The 19,679-nt window shown below is 44.4% G+C and overlaps 1 protein-coding gene across 2 annotated transcripts in view; it reads right to left on the reverse strand.

Annotated features, from left to right (window-relative positions):
- LOC139749232 (neural cell adhesion molecule 2-like) overlaps positions 1-19,679 on the reverse strand; it is a 64,151-nt gene that overhangs the window by 26,691 nt on the left and 17,781 nt on the right. Inside the window, exons 1-2 of one of the 2 annotated variants that reach the window (XM_071662944.1) lie at positions 4,865-5,024; positions 1,401-1,673 (exon numbers count right to left, since the gene is read on the reverse strand). In XM_071662944.1, coding sequence (XP_071519045.1) covers positions 1,401-1,479 — 79 coding nt within the window. In that variant the 5' untranslated portion in view covers positions 1,480-1,673; positions 4,865-5,024. Of the gene's footprint in view, positions 1-1,400; positions 1,674-4,864; positions 5,025-19,679 lie in introns of those variants that run through there. The other variant, XM_071662945.1, reaches the window with a different exon arrangement.

A 19,679-nucleotide genomic window follows, 5' to 3' on the forward strand; every position in this document is an offset into this window, starting at 1 on the left:
TTGGCCTCGCCATGGTAGGGACGGCCAGAACACGTTCACTAACGCTATGTTCGAGAACTCTATCTCGTCATGGTTGTTTATGGAAAGGTGGCCAACATTTCCAGAATTCTGGATTAAGGTCGTAGGTAACAGTACCTCAGAGCAGCATTTTTGCCCCCGGAAAAGAGATTTGATCGTCAAAAGCGCGCCAGCTATGCTTATTGCTACGGGGGTAAACATTCACAACGCGAGTTTGCGATAACTCCATGGTAGTATTGGTCTGCAGTAACTGGGATCTGATAACAAAAAAACCTTCTCTTTCATCCTAAGTGCAACATTACGTATATCATTTTCATTTATCTATTCATCAGTTCAACTATTTCTTTATCTGTGTACTTCCTGCAGACTTTACTGGGAGAAGAGGAACGAGAGGAGAGGGATGAAGAGAGGACTATGGTCGGGAAATATGAGGGGAGATGGTGGAGAGAGATCTGGCCTGGATGCTGAATGAGAATCATTTTACAGGGAATTTTCCCTAGCTCTCTTAACACCCACGACAATTCTCCCCAGTTCTGTTAACACCCACAACAATTCTCCCCATTCCTGTAAACACCCACGACAAAATCTGCCACAGATATAACATTTGTTTCATAAAAATCCGGATATTTTTTTCTCTCTTTTCTGAAATAATTATAATGCACGTAGGGAGCAAGACTTAGTCCGGATGAGAATCAAAGAGGCTGTGCAAAATATGATGCTAGAACGACAACAAACAACAACTGCTATATTTATCACAGGAGCATTCTGAGCCTCTTCTGTACCAACAGCTCTGGCTGAGGTATTCATAAAAATTGTATATACGTCAAAAATACTCTGCACTCATTTCTAAAAAAAAAAAAAAAAAGAATTTCAAATAGATTTTGAAGTGTCAGATCTCATTGTGTCAGACACAGAAGTACTCTGTGGTTTGTACAAATTATGTAGTATGTGTGTAGCTAGGTTGTGTGGTATTTGATTGTGCTGGTAGCGTGTGACTAGTAGGGTGTTAGTTAACTATCTAAGTGGTAGTGTGGTGATGATGATGAGAGATTTACAGTGTGGTAGCGATAGTGAAGAAGCAGTGTAGTAGTGGTAGCGAGGTAAAGATATTGTGGCTGTGATAGCGAGGTAGAGGTAGTGTGTTAGTGGTAGTGTTGTAGAGGCAAAGTGGTAGTGGTAGTATGGTAGAGGCAGTGTGGTAGTGGTAGTGTGGTAGAGGCAGTGTGGTAGTGGTAGTGTGGTAGAGGCAGTGTGGTAGTGGTAGTGTAGTAGAGTCAGTGTGGTATTGGTAGTGTGGTAGAGGCAGTGTGGTATTGGTAGTGTGTTAGAGGCAGTATGGTATTGGTAGTGTGGTAGAGGCAGTGTGGTAGGAGACCACTGACCTGGTAGGGCTGCTGCACCCTGGGAGTGGCGCCAGGCATGGAGAAGGTGGAGCAGTGTGAGGTGCAGGAACCTGGTCATCTGGCCTCAGTCACCAGCTGGCTGGCTACTGCCTCGTGCCCAGGGGTTCTCACCAGGTCCTGACGTGACCAGGTGTCCAGGAGGGAGGTGATGATGTCACCACAGGGTCACCACTGGGTCACCAAGGGGTGAGGGGTGCCCACAGGTCACCAGGTCAGTCCTGCGTCGCTTAATGTCACAGCCGCTCCATCCATCTGTTGGGAAAGAAGGATATGTATTACTAAACAGCGCGTCAGACGGGAGGAGATGATATAGACACAGACAGAAGAAACAGACAGACAAACAGACAGTCAATGTTGAACACTCTGTCACTGGAGGAGGTCGTAATGTTAAGGGAATGGAAAAGAGCATCGTCATATTTCAGAATGGAGATCAGGAAACTTCGTTGCACTCCGTATCAATCTCTCTGACGCGTGTCGTCCGCAAAACAATGAAAAGATCTTCAAAAGCGAATTGCAAAGGAGACGTCTTTTGAGCCGAGAAACAACACGGTTATAGGATAAGGAGGTCATAGGTAAAATCTCTCTTAGACATCAATGAAAGCGTGAGATTCCGCATTAGAGAAAAGAGAAGGATGAGATGATTGTGTGCCTAGACCATTAGAGAGCTAGGACAGTGTACAACCATATACGAGATTGTTAAAGAAGTTGGATCTTCGGGCGAGAATAGGGGGAGAGATCACTTCGGCAGATAGACAATTACCTTGGATGAAAAAAGTAAAAAGAGCGTATACCAATGGAACCTTACTTGAAATGGGTTAAAGCCATGAGTGGCGTACCACGGGGTTCGATCCTAAGACCGCTGATCTTCTTGACCTACTTAAATGAGTTGCCAAAGGGACGGTAATCATACCTGAATATGTTTGCATCCCCTTTCCTGATTCTCTTACCGTAATTTTTCCCGTCTGCACCATTAACACAGTGTCATCAGCATACAGCTGCACCCCTCACATGCCACTCTCTCTTTCATGGTATTCTAATGTTATCCCTCTCCCTGTATTCCTGCTAGCACCTTCCTCACAGCTCCCGCCATGAAGAGATTAAACACCCTCTAGGGTACAGTACACTCCTGTCTCACCCACCCTAACCTTCAGCCAGATTGCTTATTACTGCAGAGGTCCTGTCGATATGATAACCTACTCTCTCTCTCTCTCTCTCTCTCTCTCTCTCTCTCTCTCTCTCTCTCTCTCTCTCTCTCTCTCTCTCCCTCACAGTAAAACCTTGCAGCTTTCCACGACTTCATCAATATTCCACAAACTCCGCGGCCCCTACTGTGTCTCACGCTTTTTGGCAGTTCCATCAATGCTTCACAGAGGCTTTGTTATTCCAGCACCGTCCCTACAGTTATTCTTCCCGTCAATATTTGATGCGTTACAACCCTAGTCCTCGATAAATCTACCTTGTTCATCTATCAACAAATTACCTGTAATCTTTCCAACTTCATTGATCTGTGCCACATAATTCTTCCCCCCTCCCCCCCTTGCGGCTTAATAAATTAATCTCAAATTAATCCCAGTACTCGTATGTTAACACGTCTGCCCCTCTACAAGGGCATGATCACCTCATCATCGACCCAACCCTCCAGCACTCTGGCCTCACTCCAGTGAAGCTCCCACATCCTGCCTGCCCAACACTCCATCCACGACCACCACGCCACCATCACACACTTGGTTCTGCTCCAGGGAGATTACCAGCCTTTCCCTTACCCACCTCAGCCCTTCTGGTTTCCTAACCCTTCTCGTTTCCCCAAACCTTTCCTAGTTTACCCAACCCATCTAGTTTCCCTAGCCATTCTAGCGTCCCCAGCTCTTCTAATTCCCTCAGCCCTTATAGTTTCCCCAGCTCTTCTAATGGAAGTAATTCTCCATGACATTCATCCCACCTCCCTCACACACTCGCTGATTTTGTAAGCAATTTGACATTCCGAATTTTTACCATCTTTCATCCCATCTCTGTTTCTTTACATCCTCACCGCACTTTTCATACACATCACTATATCTGCATTAGAATTATGCCTTGGTCATCTCTAGTGCCCCTTTCACTTTCCTTTTTTCACTGTGTATGTGTGAGCGCACGTGCATTGAAATAAAGATGTGGTATATATACACAAGGTTAAGAGACTCGAGCAACGAGTGTGAAGCGCTCTTCCCACAACGTACAAATGATAATTACGACCAACACGTCATAACCAGGATACAGTAAAGCCGATGAACATTCATACGACAATCCCACATAATGCGTCTGGTGGGAGGAGGACAGCAGTAATAACATGACTGGTTCGCCAAATGCAAAATCATTTACATCAGTAATTACTTCCACGACAAACAAAAAATCTATAAACCACTACAGCACTTTTTACAAATGACAGATTCCTCTTTTTAGGGATTACTTCCTGAAGGAAAGATTATGATCATGGAAAATAATTCACCATATTGAAAAGGGAGATAATGTCAAAATAGTGCAGAAGAAAAAATAAGAGAATATATTTCAAATACTAATTACATTTTTTTCAAACTGTTAAACCAGAGAATGAATTACTATGATGAAATGTGAGGTTAATACTGCAATGAAACACATGAGTGATCTAATTTCTGCAATCATCAACAGAAGGGGATGTCATATACAATTATTTCTTCGTAACATTAACGAGTAAATGACGTAAAAATTAGCGAATACTTAGCATGGGTTATTATACAAAAAAGGAGGGTAACTAAAGAATTTTCTCAAAACACAATGGGAAAGATCATTTGTACGAGAAAGCATGATTATATTCATTGTAAAGCCAAAGTTAAGACCAGCTGTACTGTAGTTAGTTCTCAGGCGTGTAAGCTATTTATCATTAAGAGAGGGACTTTAAAGTACAGTGAAAGTGCTGAGGGTAATGATAGGTTCAGAATGATAGGCCCTTAGTGAACACTGCTCGTGTAGGGGAGAGGGTGACTGTGTGGTATAAGGAGGGGGTCGACGATCAGGAAGTGTAGATAGTGAGGGAGTGGGAGTGGAGGTGTTGTGGTTGGTGTAGGCGGCCCTGGTGATGGGTGAGGGACATGTCTCAACGACTGAGGTGTTACGGAGGGTACTAAAATGTCATACACACACACACACACACACACACACACACATCCAACCCTCGATGAGGTAAGACGTGTGTCAGTGGCGCTCCCTGGCCGCCTGCAGGTAAACATGTCGACCTGACCTCCCTCACTCACTCCCTCTCCCTCCCCCCGCCCCAACCCCGCAACCACCACCCACCCCCCTTAGCTTGGATTATGCCTGATTAGAACTACCATCATCACACACGGGTATCTACCTCCAGCGAATTTGATTTTGAAATAGACATACAAATTAGATCATTCTAACAGTGAACTAGCGAACTGGTAACTCACCCGAGAGGACTGTGTTGGAGCTGCATTCACCTCATTGTCAACGACGATCCACACACTCCCGTGACCTTCGAGGTTGTGACCCACCTGACCACAGCCACTACATAAATTTCCTACATGGGTCGATCGCCTGACCGGCGTCCGCCGCACACAACCACCTCGCACCAACCACTGCTCGTACAGACGCAGGAACTGTCCTATGCCAACCACTATGTATGCCATAAACAATCCATGAACGAGTGAACAGCTAAGCAAACAGTTTAGTTTCCCTTCGTTATGTGTATGTCAACAGCTATATTACTGTAACGCAACCAACGTGAAAAAAAATAATATTTTTTACTTATTGCTCACAATTAAATACACAGTATATATGTCAACACAGTATCCCTGTACTTCAACCAGTATGTAACTTTATATCACATAATGTTTACCATCAAATACATAACGTATGTCAACACAACACTACTGCAGTTCAACCAATATGTAACATAGCATCACATAGTATCCATAGAATCATCACTTGAAGTATAATGCACCACAAACTTTGACCTGTGTTGTGTAGATAGACTTCATTCTTGTGCTTATCCAAAGCGTAGACGCATCTTAAGCTTCCTTGTAATTGATTAACTACTAGCTGTTATGATCCCCTAATTTACTAATTCCTCACCGATGTATTTTCGACCGAATGGCTCTTTGAATTCAATAAGCCGTTCTTTATTTATTTGTATGTTTATATGTTTCTGTATTAGACGGACACACAGACATTAACACAATTGTACCCTAACATGGGGAAGCTGCAGTGACATTACAAGCAAAATCCCACATAATAAGCTCAGCGAGGTCAGGGTGACAGTAATTACTTCATCAATTTTCAAAACACAAAATCATTTGCATAAGTAATATCCCGTATGACAGCTGAATAAACATATACACCTGGCATTTTTCGTCACTTATTGTTGTTTCCTCTTCATTGGCTACATCTTCATGGAAAAACTTCGCACACAAAACACACACTGTATATATACGTATATATATTTATATATATGTATACGAATAAAGTGCATATGAACACGCACCTTCATAGAACATACAAACCTCCAACAGCCAGGATCGAACCCGGGACCCCTGTGCAAGAGGCAGGCATGTAACCGCTAGGCTGTGGGCCCATAGCCTAGCGGTTAGATGCCTGCCTCTTGCACAGGGGTCCCGGGTTCGATCCTGGCTGTTGGAGGTTTGTATGTTATATATATATATATATATATATATATATGTGTATGTGTGTGTGTATTATGTATTGTTCATTAAGTCGGTAAGGCAGGAGTTGGAAGCTGCGTCCTAGATTAGCCAATCCTGCGGCCAGAAGTCCTCCACGAGTTCCAGTCTTGGGTCACTGATGTGAAGACGAAGTTCTCAACAAGACTGACGACAGTTCCCCGACTCACACGTCAACTTTTTCCAATATCCAACACAAGTAATTCTCGAGTCAGAGTTTTGGAAGAATCCACAACTTTCGCTGAAGGATTGCATCGTTCTCATCCACAGTTGTTAGAGAAAATGTTACCTTGGAACTGATCCGTTAGTTATAGTGTTTCTGAAGCACCTTGAAATGTCTCAGCAACCGGATGTAGCAGCTTTGTTAAAGGGAAGAGGATCTCTTGATTGAATAAGTGATGACCTTACGAACTATTTTACAGCAACAGATGCAAGCAGTGAGTGTGGTAGACCATAATCTATGTTGTCTTGTCATTGTTGATCCAGTTAAGGTCAAAGGTCGCTGTCCCTCAGTGGTAATTAGGGCTTCAGAGACCAATAGGATCATTTTCCTATCACCTTTCCTTACTGATTGTCAATTTTCTACGACACGACCTCATAATGGACGGGACCGTCGTATACAGTGACCATGACCAGCTCTCATCATCCAGAAGCTTTTTATAACCACTCAGCTCCTGAGACTTTCCTACATTAAGTGCGACTGACCCGGACTTTCCCACTAAGATCCTCCCAGTTTAGTCGGAAGATTTTGTAAGTGGAAAGGACACTACCATACAAAGGCATGGATCCTACAATACAGGTTATACGATCCTCCTACAAGGTCTGGAGCTGTCCTGCAGATGTATATCCATAGTGATAAAGAATCTCCCACAAGGGCTACAGCCTTCCAAGTCTGGCTTCGATCGCTTCAATGTGTATGTAGTGCCATCGAGGCACACGGGAGAAGGAATCATGTTACATGGTTCGAGGACCTCATTGTGGTGTCGTCTTCCCTCATAGGAATGAGCCTGTTCACACGGTGGGTAGGGCATCCTCCTCATACTGGCTTCACTCATCTCTACACATCTTTGTTCTCCCTCTAAACAGTGAGTGGAACTCTCCTACCATGGCTGAAAGTGTAGCCAGAAACTGAGGACATTTCCAGAGTGGCAACATTCCCAAGAGACTGGTGGCTTTTTCGCAATAGTTGTTGATACACTTTCGCGGAAACTGGGTCTTTCCCACAGTTTCCTGGGCTCTTCTGGGGAATTGCTTTAGACTTATCGATCCAGTCTCGTGCCATCCCAACTGTGACTGGACCCCTCCTGCAATAACTGGGACAACTGGGGGACAATGGCCAGTGTCATCTGACTGTGGCAGTTCTTTAAATGAAACCTTTCAGCTGCGGCTTGAGCCATTTAACAGCGGCTGAGGCCATTTCCACTGTAATTGAAATCCTCCCACACTAACTGGACAGCACAACAGTGGCTGGCACCCTAGTTCTATGCTGCTGACGTGGTCGTCAGCGTGTGGGGAGGGAGGGAGCCACTAGGTGCAGTGAGGAACGTGAATTATTGATAAGACTTACTATTGCCTCATCAAGGTTATACACGGGGGCTTGTAACACTGAATGATGGGTACTGAGATTAGTGATGACAAAAAAAGGAGGAATTCAGAAACTATCTGCTTTTGTCGGACAGTTCAGCGTTCAGGTGACTGCGACAGACCATCACTACTGAGGTACCTGAAGGACCTTTCCTGCAGCTGTAGGAAGGGAAACCTTGTCTCCTCCAGGATGTAGTCCTCACAGACAACCAGTGTTCAGTGGTCTGTTCACAGAAGTTGCTTGATCGTGAAATTACTTGCTTTACCCACGTCTGTTCTAAAATATGAGCATCTCAATACAAGATGTATTGGAAAATGTTAAGGCAACCTACACAGAAATATATTCTATTCTGCTGTATCTTGTTTCATGACGATTCTAAGGAAAGGATTATCTCTATATCTTCGGAAGCGTGATCTTAAATGTATTTGTAATGAATCTATATAATTTCTACAATCCTTGGGATAAGGTGAATCTCTATATCAATCAATTAACACTTTTCTTTGTAGTGTAGCAACAGATTTTGATAAGATTATGTATATGATACTAAGGCCTGATGACTTAACCTAACCATGACGCTAAGAGACCATCTTTCTAAACAGTTCCCTGACGAGATGAATAATGTATCGCTGCACTGAGAACCATCAGGGAGGATGTGTATCAGAGGAGTTGCAGACATTCCCCTCCCAGCTGCCTCCACATATAAACTGATCAGTCCAGTCGCCTGACATCCTCGCCACCGACACGTGAATTCAAGATTATATTCGGGTCGGGCTTGTCTTACGCGTTAGTGAGTAAATATCAAGTCATTTCTTTTTTCTAACGATTCTCTCTCTCTCTCTCTCTCTCTCTCTCTCTCTCTCTCTCTCTCTCTCTCTCTCTCTCTCTCTCTCTCTCTCTCTCTCTCTCTCTCTCTCTCTCTCTCTCTCTCTCTCTCTAAAATGTTTTCTTTTTTATGACTATCACCTTTGGTAACACCACGAAGGCTTCGCTTGATATTTGCAATGAGCAGTAATTTTTCGTCTTAAAGATCACTAAATTTTCTTCTTACGTCTAGCAAGCGCTTACGACAACTTATCAGAGACTCTGAGACAATAGCTAGCCAGCCAGGAGGAGTGGCAGTGATGCAATTAGACACGAAAAAGAAAGACTAGAGAATGGACAAAGAATGATAATGGTGGGACAGTTTGAAAGAAGAATGGTGGATGAGGGAGGAAATGATAGAAGAAGAAAGAGGAGATAAAGGAGGAAAGATTATGAGGATAGACTGAAGGAAAAATAATGTAGGACGATTGGAGGAGGGACAAAGAAGAGGATAAGTACAAGAAAGGAGGTTTGGAGGAAGTGCAATTGATAAAATTTGGAGAAGAGACAAAGAAGAAGGACGGAAGGATAGACAAGAAAATTGTCTGAAGTTATACATTGAGGAGGAGCGCTTTCAAGAGGCCGAGGAAAAACAGACAATAAAGACAGGAGGGGAGATATGGAAGAACAAGAAGAGAGGAGTGAGAAGAGGCATAGAAGAAGGAAGATTGAGAGAAGATATTAGCCTTCTCTACCACACATGAGTCTTGGGTTAAGACCAGAGTGGACAGTGTTCGCTCAGGTGACAATCTGGTTTCTTCTCGTCCCTTACTTTAGTTTCATGCAGAGATAAACCCACAAGTTCAGGGCTGGACATCCACATACTCTATGAGGAACGTTCCGTAAACGGTTGTATAATCGTATGAAACTGAGTTCCATCAGGAAAATAACACATTTTTTTCCCCATGATTAAAAACCTCGGAAGAGAGAAAAACGATAATAATCGTCTGAATTTCATTAGATTACACCAAATTACCCTTGGCACTGTGGAGAGGAAATTAGATTACTTCATGGAAACAAGGTTAAGCCTTCCCTTGTGGTGACTTACTCAGAATATGTTGTGTCTTTATCAACCAGGAATTGATAATCCTGTGTTGTGATTCGCGAGAAAAGTTTGAAAGCGCATTTCGAAGATTCGATAACAGATTTCAGAATCTTTCAACGAAATTCAGGTCTACGTGTGCTAGTATACCGTACTGCTGCGGCATCCACAGCATACTATAGACCACACGATTTCAGCTTATGCTTTATTAAGCTTCATCCATGAATGCTGCTATGTTGAACAAGCTTTAGCTGTTTCACTTATGTACTGTAAGATTTAACCATGAATAAGCTACGTTTAGTAAGCTTCCATCATGTTTCAGCTATCTATAGTATGTTTTAACCATGAATTAGCTACGTTTGGTAAGCTTCCTCCATGATATCTATATTTCGTAAGTTTAAATCATGTATTATGTTACGTATAGTAAGTCTTAACCACATATTAAGCTGCAATTGGTAAGCTTCAACCATGAATTAAGTTGCGTTTGTTAATCTTCAACAGCAACAGATTTCAGAGAAGATGAGACATGTACAACGTTCCCCATCACGACAAATCCCTGCCAGACCCATCTCCCCCTTCAGTATATCTCCCTCCATCACAACTACCATCCCAGTAACATGCCCTCTCCATCAGCAGCTCCAGGCAACCACATCTCCCGTCCACTAAACCCATCTGTCTAACTACCATAAATTGCACCTTCCGTCACAGCCACCTCCCTATCAGCAGCTTTGCCATATGCGTTTCAATACATTGTCTCCTTCCATACGACTGTACGACTCCCTCGTCTGTCTCCATTTGCATCACAAAGCCCTATTCCTATACGTTCTTCAAGTGCCTTTGCAACCTCCCCTCCTCTTTACATGCCTCTCCATTACGTGTCCTTCCTCATTAACTCCTGTGTTAAACGTGAACCTCTGTAGGGAAATGTTACCTCACCTGCTGTAAGGTTATACTTCAGTGTCACTGTTGCCTCTTGACAGAAAATTTGCTACATGAGCTAATGGCTCCTCCTTAGCATCTCATTATACTTGACATATTCTTTCTCTTCTCTCTTTCTCCGTCTCTCTCTTTCTCTCTCTCTCTCTATTCCTCACTGACTCACGCTCTTGTACTTCATCTTGAATATGATACGTAAACTCTTGCCCTCCTTCTGTGATATTCCCCAATTTTCCTCCCATGAAGTTTGAAGTAATTAATTAGCGTCAATGAGTCTGCCGCTTAACTTGCAGTGTCACGACTAAACGAACGCAGGTTATTAAGCCCAGAGAAAATTTGTTCTCGAGACTTTAATAGCAAGACTTGGTAGGGCTGAGTCTCCCTCTCATGTCCACCCACAGTCTTTCCCAAGACGTGAGGCGCCTTCCTTCCCACAACTCCATTGTTACTGTGTCCCATCCCACTGCCCATTATAATATACTGAAGAAGGATGAGTCTAGTATAAAGTATGTTTACAAGAATACAGAATTTAATGTCTTCTAGCGGCCTGGGAGTTTGATGAATTGACCAATATTGAAAGAAAAAGAAATATTTCTGGGTCATACATCCACAAATTTTGCTCCTGTACATTTGCTTTTTTAGTTTAAACTTTTGTTCGTAATCCAGATTCGTTCTCCAGTTATCATACCTTAAGATACACAACACTTCAACATTCTCGTCTTTTATTCCTCACCATATTTATTCTCTACCACATTTACCTTTACCTTGCACTCCTGCCTCCAAAAATCCTCCCAATTCTTCTCTAAAATCTCCCTCGTCTTTCACCCCAGCTTACCCTGCATACATCTCTCTTTCTCCTCCCCACCAGCCAAAACCCACCGATTGTCCTTCATTCTCTCGTGTCTCTGATCCCTGCTTCTGAGGGCTGGGTGCTCATCTGTCTCCTCCAGAAACCAGCCAGAAACACTCAATATCCACCACTGGCGAAGTTGTACCGTCCATCACCTAAGCCAGGGAGAGGCTTCCACCTCCCGCTGGTGACCCAGTTCATGAGTGGTTACTGATACGTGCTGGGTAAACTGAATGGGGACGTATTCTAGTACCATGTGGTGAGGACACATACCAAGTAGAACCACATGTGACTTACTGATCCTACGCATATGTTCCTAAGTAATGGCTCCATTGCTATGAACTTTAAGAAATTCTGCAAGATACATGACAGCAGCATCAATGGGTCTCAGGAAGTCCTTCTTCCAACAGCCCATTTGCTAAAGAATATCGGGTCCTCAGGCCTGACGGGAGTAGCAAGCAGCCTAAAGTTAGCTAGAAAATGGGCATGTAAGTGGTGAATCATAATTTGGCTGATACATCTGTGGTCAGGAATGGCAAATGGGTAAATATTTCAGGGTCTTAAATTATTTCGTTTCAAGGCTTCGAAACCTAAGGAAAAGAGCCCCTCTCATGGTCTTGATGACCTTCGCTATTGCACTGTGAAATCAGCCAAAGAAGAAAGAATATCCAGCTTTCTATTTCAGCGTCTCAAGATGGCCATCCAACCCAGGAACATTTCTATGATGGCGGGTTCTGTTCCCTGACAGAGGGTATGGAAGAATTGGATAACGTCATATTTGAATCATAGTTTAAGATATTTTCAGTGGTATGTAGTTCGTAATGCATCACATCCAAGAAAACGGGTTGCCGTGAATATTCCCGCCAGCATTTCATTTTCTACCGTGATGGTATGGACCTGTCGGCATTACTTGGAGCAATGGGATGTGGGGCGGGCACACAGACGGGTTTATTTGTCGCATGTTGGTTCGGGAAGCTCTGGTGACATGAAACATTTCATTACGGTTCACATCCTGAGTTTATCTGTTGGGCTGAAGGACACCATGATGTTGGCATCTCACTGACATGGGTCTAATATCACAGTGATGCCTCGCTCTCACTATTGTCGAAGATGTATTTATTCTAAACTATTCATTATTAAAGAACTCTTCCTACTTGAGACAGAGTATCATTCGAATCCTGTCTTATATGTTCACTGATTAACATAGAATAAAGTTCTTAAGATAATCACCACAAGTAATGATAGTTCAGTGTGATGTCATATCTCTACAGGTTTGTAGCATCAGAACAACTTTACTGAGAGTATAATAACAATAAGAATATCCTGTATTACTCTGTAGGCCGATACAAAGAACAAAAAACATTATTTGGTGAAACATTGCATTACAGTCTTTCTCCCTCTACCCTGTAACTAACATTTAATGTGGCCACCATGCATACATGCTATGCACGAATAGGCTCAATGTGGCCACCATGCATACATGCTATGCACGAATAGGCTCAATGTGGCTACCATGCATACATACTATGCACGAATAGGCTCAATGTGGCTACCATGCATACCATGCACCAGCAGGCTCAGTGTGGCCATCATGCATCCCATGCACCAGCAGGCTCAGTGTGGCCACCATGCATACCATGCACCAGCAGGCTCAGTGTGGCCATCATGCATCCCATGCACCAGCAGGCTCAGTGTGGCCACCATGCATCACATGCACCAGCAGGCTCAGTGTGGCCACCATGCATACCATGCACCAGCAGGCTCAGTGTGGCCACCATGCATCACATGCACCAGCAGGCTCAGTGTGGCCACCATGCATACCATGCACCAGCAGGCTCAGTGTGGCCATCATGCATCCCATGCACCAGCAGGCTCAGTGTGGCCACCATGCATACCATGCACCAACAGGTTCAGTGTAGCCACCATGCATACCATGCACCAGCAGGCTCAGTGTGGCCACCATGCATCACATGCACCAGCAGGCTCAGTGTGGCCACCGTGCATACCATGCACCAGCAGGCTCAGTGTGGCCACCATGCATCCCATGCACTAGCAGGCTCAGTGTGGCCACCATGCATACCATGCACCAGCAGGCTCAGTGTGGCCACCATGCATACCATGCACCAGCAGGCTCAGTGTGGCCACCATGCATACCATGCACCAACAGGATCTAATATATTCCTGTCTCTTCCTTATGTTTTCCTGGGAATTTCTTTGCTCACTGGTTTTTGACGAGGTCATTTACTGCTCTCTGAATATCTGAATGGACTCGTCAGCGACCGTGTGAATATTTGGAATCTTGGGAGGAAAAAATAGAAATAATGTGTGCGAGACAGTTCAGTTTCTTTACGTCTGGTGATGTTGGTATGAGGGCGATTTGTCACAGGTTCTGAGACAGAGTAAGAGGAAAGGAGTGGGAGAGATGGAGGATAGAAGGAAGGAGCGTAGGAAGGAAGAGATAGGAGGAAGGAGAGGATGAAGGGTAAGGATGGAAAACTAGATGGAGAACAAGGGAGGAGAACTGAAGGATTGATGAGAAGGAAGATGATAAAGAAACAAAATATGGAGTGGCAAGAGGAGGTAGAGTAAGGAAAAAAAGAAAGAAATGGAAGACAGAAGAGTAAGGTCAACTGAAGAAAGAAGAAAAAAAGAAAAAGAATATGAAAGGATCTCAAGGATAAGGGTAAGCTAAAAAAAAAAGAAGAAAAAGGAATGCATGTTAGATAGAGAGGAAGGCCGGAGTGAGGGAGAAGCAATGAGAAGTGGAAGAGACACAGAGAGGGAAGAGCGGTGGAAGGACAAGATAGAAGGACTGAGAGAAAGAACGAACGAAGTTGAGGGAGAACGAATGAAGTACCAGCAAAAAGAAGAATGAATGAAGTTGTGTAAGGACAAAGAAGAAGGACTGGGATGAAACCTTGAGGCATAGCATAGAAGGACTGTGGGAATGGAACACTTCATTTTTCCTCCCAATGAGGGACGAGGTCGGGGCAAGATGAAGGCAGTGGTCATTCATCCGCTTCAATGCTCAGCTGAATTCCTCCACCTGTAATCAGTAGGACACTAACTAGTAGTTTTACTCTCCCAACGTCGAAGTTGACACATTCTTATCGGCACGAAACTAATCACAAGACCAATTGATACCGCATGATATCCCAGCTCCAACAGGCGAACAATATCGTCTTTCATGTGCGAAATAAATTACTTCGTCTGAATGTATGTCATTACACTAACTACCCCCTGTATTGCGGACGGAAAATGATGTTTAATTTCGGGGGGAAGGATAATTAGGACGTCTACAAGGTCTAATTGTTTTGACGTGTTATGTCTACATTAGCCAGTGGCTAACTGGCGATCAAGTATTGCAAGTAAGAAAAATGGAAATGTATTCTGAATCTTATCATTAACGATATGAGAATCATCTCTTTATATAGATATCAAGCTTTAAGAATTCTAGATGACGAATATTCATTTCGTGATCCTTGTTTCTTCAACGTCAATACACTGCCCCAAACTCGGACGTTTTTACGGAAATGTTTTTTTTTTCTTTTCCAGCGATGTTCTCATTAATGGCAACTGTTTTATGTACGGTGAGGCGCCTGAGCTGTGGAAGGACCAAGCTGTAAACCAACGCGCTTATCTCCCTGTGTAGGAAAATGGGGTCCTATCGCAGTGCCAGCTTCAAACCTTATTTTCTCGAGCGTTTGTTTCTAAACCTTTTAATTCCTTTACGTTATTTTACACCAACTTACGTGAGATCACCAAACGTTTCTTGTGTCTTCAAACTATGTCTCATGAACGTATGAGATTATCATTCGTCAACGGTTCTCAAGCTACATGAGAGCATCAACTGATATCTAAATTTTGTTCACTGAATCTAAGTTACGGCAGTATAGTCATAGAGTGGTCATAATATCCTGGGATCCGACATGTGACCAGAGACATGTGACGACACATATATGTATCTGGACACTGGAAATCAACTGATGAATAAACTGAAATAAGTAAGTCAAAGTCTCAGTCACAGGTTATAGCTAAGGTCAAAAAAATATACCAAAATATAACAAAAACTGAATATTTACATTTTTCCTTCCTTCATAATGCCTTCTTTTGTTCTCAAAACTGTGATGTATTTCCTTCATGATGGAAGATACCACTCCATCTACATATGTCCATCAGTTCCACAGCTCCTGTCCAACTGCCTCACCCGTCCCTCCCTCTGTCGTATATTACTTTCTCTTCACAAGTATACAACTTCTCTTCAGTTACTGCTCATTACCCACCATGACTTGCTTCCAATCATGTCTCATTCTCTGGTCTAACTTTTCTCATCTCTACGTATCTTGGTCACAAACTCCCTCCTATTACAAACTTTTCTCTCCACCGTAACTTTCTCCATAATAGATCTTCGTCCCCATTCTAACTGGCCTCAACATTACTTTTTCTTCCCCATTATTTTCCTCTCCTCATTAAAATGTCTCCCTATAGACTAAAAGAATTACCCACCAACGAGAGAATTTCCCGCCATATGTTAACTCTCTTGACAGAAACATTTCTTTATGCAGTAAACTTTCTCCTCTCTCTCTCTCTCTCTCTCTCTCTCTCTCTCTCTCTCTCTCTCTCTCTCTCTCTCTCTCTCTCTCTCTCTCTCTCTCTCTCTCTCTCTCTCTCTCCCTCACACACACACACGCAGCTTGAGTGTCCCTATTGAAGGTTTCCCTAGTAAACGGGACATCAACAGCAAAATCTACCTTCCCGTTATGAGTCATGGTGTTTTGAGCCGCTAAATTCGCCCTCCTTGCTAAGCCTCATTTACATCTGCCTTTTCCAACTCGACTCTCCATCCTAGAGTAGCCCTCTCGCTTTATTGCCCTGCCTCCATATATTAAGATTAAGGTAAGAATTAAGATACTATTAATGTCCTACAGCAGATTTATTTCTCATATCCCATTAGCCCTATAAAGCCTGAATTATAATTTGACAAAGAAAATGGATATATTGGACTCTATATTTTAGTTCTTAATGGAGTAAACAACATATAAATAGATACAGTTAAGCTGAAATACTATCACTATAAATTTTGTCGAATGTTACCCAGATGTTACATAACGCGATGCGTTACACTTCTTGACACACATGACTGGATCACACGTCAGGTGTCGTCGTCAGCGAGCAGAGCTGCCGGCCCTCAAAATACCAAGCAGAATGTGAGGAATGTGAGGAAGTTTTCCTGTGGCTCCGAAAAATTTCGTGAACAGCGTCTGACCCACGTATTTCAAGCGTTATCAGATATTGTTATTGCAGACATTATCAAGTCTCCTGTTATCTGACTTTCCAAGGTATGAGCTCCTTATATCACAGAACTCAAGCATTACATTTACTCCAGAAATGATAAGAATGATAGTCCACTGTATGTAGGTCAGGTTGAAGAAGGTAACTGTTATCAGTATGATAAGAGCTTGATTGCGAAATGGATACAAGGGATAAGTTAGTCCCTTCTCCTTCTTCAGTAAACCCACAGCTCTCCCTCTGCACTCGTCTTCATCTCGTGGTTTACATTCTCGTTCCATCCCTGGTGCACCATCTTGTCCACAAAATTCTCACCTTCTCTCATATACACCACCAACTCTCCTTCATTATCACCGTAGCATCCTCACCCCAACATCCTCCTGACTCACCAGGGCTCCTGGTGTTCCTCCGCCACAATACTTTCCCTCCAATTCTGTCCTTCAATTTTCCTCCACGCTCCACTCCCCCCACCAGGTTCCTCCCCTCCCACGACCACTCTCCCCTCCCCCAGTAGGTTCCTCCCCTCCCACGACCACTCTCCCCTCCCCCAGCAGGTTCCTCCCCTCCCACGACCACTCTCCCCTCCCCCAGTAGGTTCCTCCCCTCCCACGACCACTCTCCCCTCCTCCGCCGCACAATATCCAGCACAACGCACCTGCAGCAACCGTCACCTGAGCCACAGGGAATGGTATTGCTTCCCTCAGACGACCCGGACAACCGGGGGTTACTGATGCATGCTGGGGATACATGCTGAGGATACATGCTGAGGATACATGCTGGGGATACATGCTGGGGATACATGCTGGGGATACATGCTGAGGATACATGCTGAGGATACATGCTGGGGATACATGCTGGGGATACATGCTGGGGATACATGCTGGGGATACATGCTGAGGATACATGCTGGGGATACATGCTGAGGATACATGCTGAGGATACATGCTGGGGATACATGCTGGGGATACATGCTGAGGATACATGCTGAGGATACATGCTGGGGATACATGCTGGGGATACATGCTGGGGATACATGCTGGGGATACATGCTGGGGATACATGCTGAGGATACATGCTGGGGATACATGCTGAGGATACATGCTGAGGATACATGCTGGGGATACATGCTGGGGATACATGCTGGGGATACATGCTGGGGATACATGCTGAGGATACATGCTGGGGATACATGCTGAGGATACATGCTGAGGATACATGCTGGGGATACATGCTGGGGATACATGCTGGGGATACATGCTGGGGATACATGCTGGGGATACATGCTGGGGATACATGCTGAGGATACATGTTGGGAATACGTGCTGAGGATACATGCTGGGGATACATGCTGGGGATACATGCTGGGGATACATGCTGGGGATACATGCTGAGGATACATGCTGGGGATACATGCTGGGGATACATGCTGGGGATACATGCTGGGGATACATGCTGCGGTCGTCTGTTCCTCCTGTACCTCATCATGCCAGACTATGTCCCCTCACAATGGTCGTCTGGTCCTCCCGTACCTCATCCTGCCAGACTGTGTCCCCTCACGCCTCTCATCCATCATTCTACCCTCGGTCATCTCCAGGTATTGTTGTCGTCCCCTCATGACTGTCAGCCGTCGCTCTCCCCTCGTCCTCCTCCAGTAATCCCACACACTCCTGAGTCAGCTACGCGATCGCCGCGAATCCTCGATCATTAGAGGTCTCCAGGGGTCAGCCAGCGTCAGCACTAGTCTGTAGAGGTAGGCCAGCGTCGGCAGTAGTCTGTGGGGGGTCAGCCAGCGTCAGCAGCCGTCTGTAGGTGTCAGCCAGCGTCAGCAGTAGTCTGTAGGACTCAGCCAACGTCAGCAGTCTGATTGCTCTGTCTGCCGCCCTCTGGACTCTCCGGCACCAGCAGGAAGGTCCTAGGTTTTCTGTCGTGTCACCCGGCCTCCCTAGCTCGTCCCATAGTGGCCAAGATTGAGACCTCCTCCTCCTCCTCCCGCGCCCGTTCATCCCCTGATCTATGACCGTCATTACCTCGCCCTCTGACCACCGTCCTTCCCGTATCATTATAACCCCCACCTTGAACTCTCCTCCTCTCCTGGAAGGTACTATGCCAGTAGCTCCCACACCAACATATATGTCATAGTCTTCTCAGTATTCTCTTTTTCTAAGTCATTTTACGTCTGGGACTACATCTACGTAACAGCCGAGTCTTTCTTGAGAGTAGATGTGAATAAATAGCATTTCAGTGTCTTCACTCACCGCTCTAATGCCTACTGTTCACCTCGGTGGCAACACGACAGCTTGATGAACTACGATGACATGTCGTGTATTGTTTGCCTGTCGTTGCTCGCTACAGACTGGCTATTGTGAACCTTCGACTGGCTCTTGCCCTCGATCACAATCTTGTGTGCATTGTCTGGCACTCAAGCCAGCTTGATTCGTAAACGGTTGACAAGCCACGTCAGTTAACTGACACCTTGTCGTCAGACGCAGTAGGTGTAACATTCTGTGGAAGAATTGGTGTCTGGTGAGTTAGCTGAGGTCGACTCTACCTGCAAGACTGCCAGCCTTTGTTGATTGAATCACATTCTTGGCACACTGCTTGTATCTCTCGTCACCCTCAAGGCAGACGTTGCCTGCCTGATGGTGCTTGAACATGCGTGCAACAGAGTTGTCGACATAACTTTCCTACCCCCCCACCACCACCGCTCCTTTTGATGCAATACAATGCAATCTCAGTGCAGTGCAATAAAATGCATTACAATATATTACAATGCAGTGCAAAACAATACAATTTTATAGTCTGTGCCGGAGCATCATTTTCGTTCCTGACAACTGAAATGCCGTGAAATGAAAGACATAAATAAAATGAGCATAATATAGGTTGTACTACAAAATTGTTGCATTTTATCTACATGATAAAAACCTTATATATAAGAGAATACCTCACCATTTACGCCTAAATCAATTACCTATTTCGCACAATA

This window comes from Panulirus ornatus, chromosome 6, assembly GCF_036320965.1.
Source record: "Panulirus ornatus isolate Po-2019 chromosome 6, ASM3632096v1, whole genome shotgun sequence".
NCBI lineage: Eukaryota > Metazoa > Arthropoda > Malacostraca > Decapoda > Palinuridae > Panulirus > Panulirus ornatus.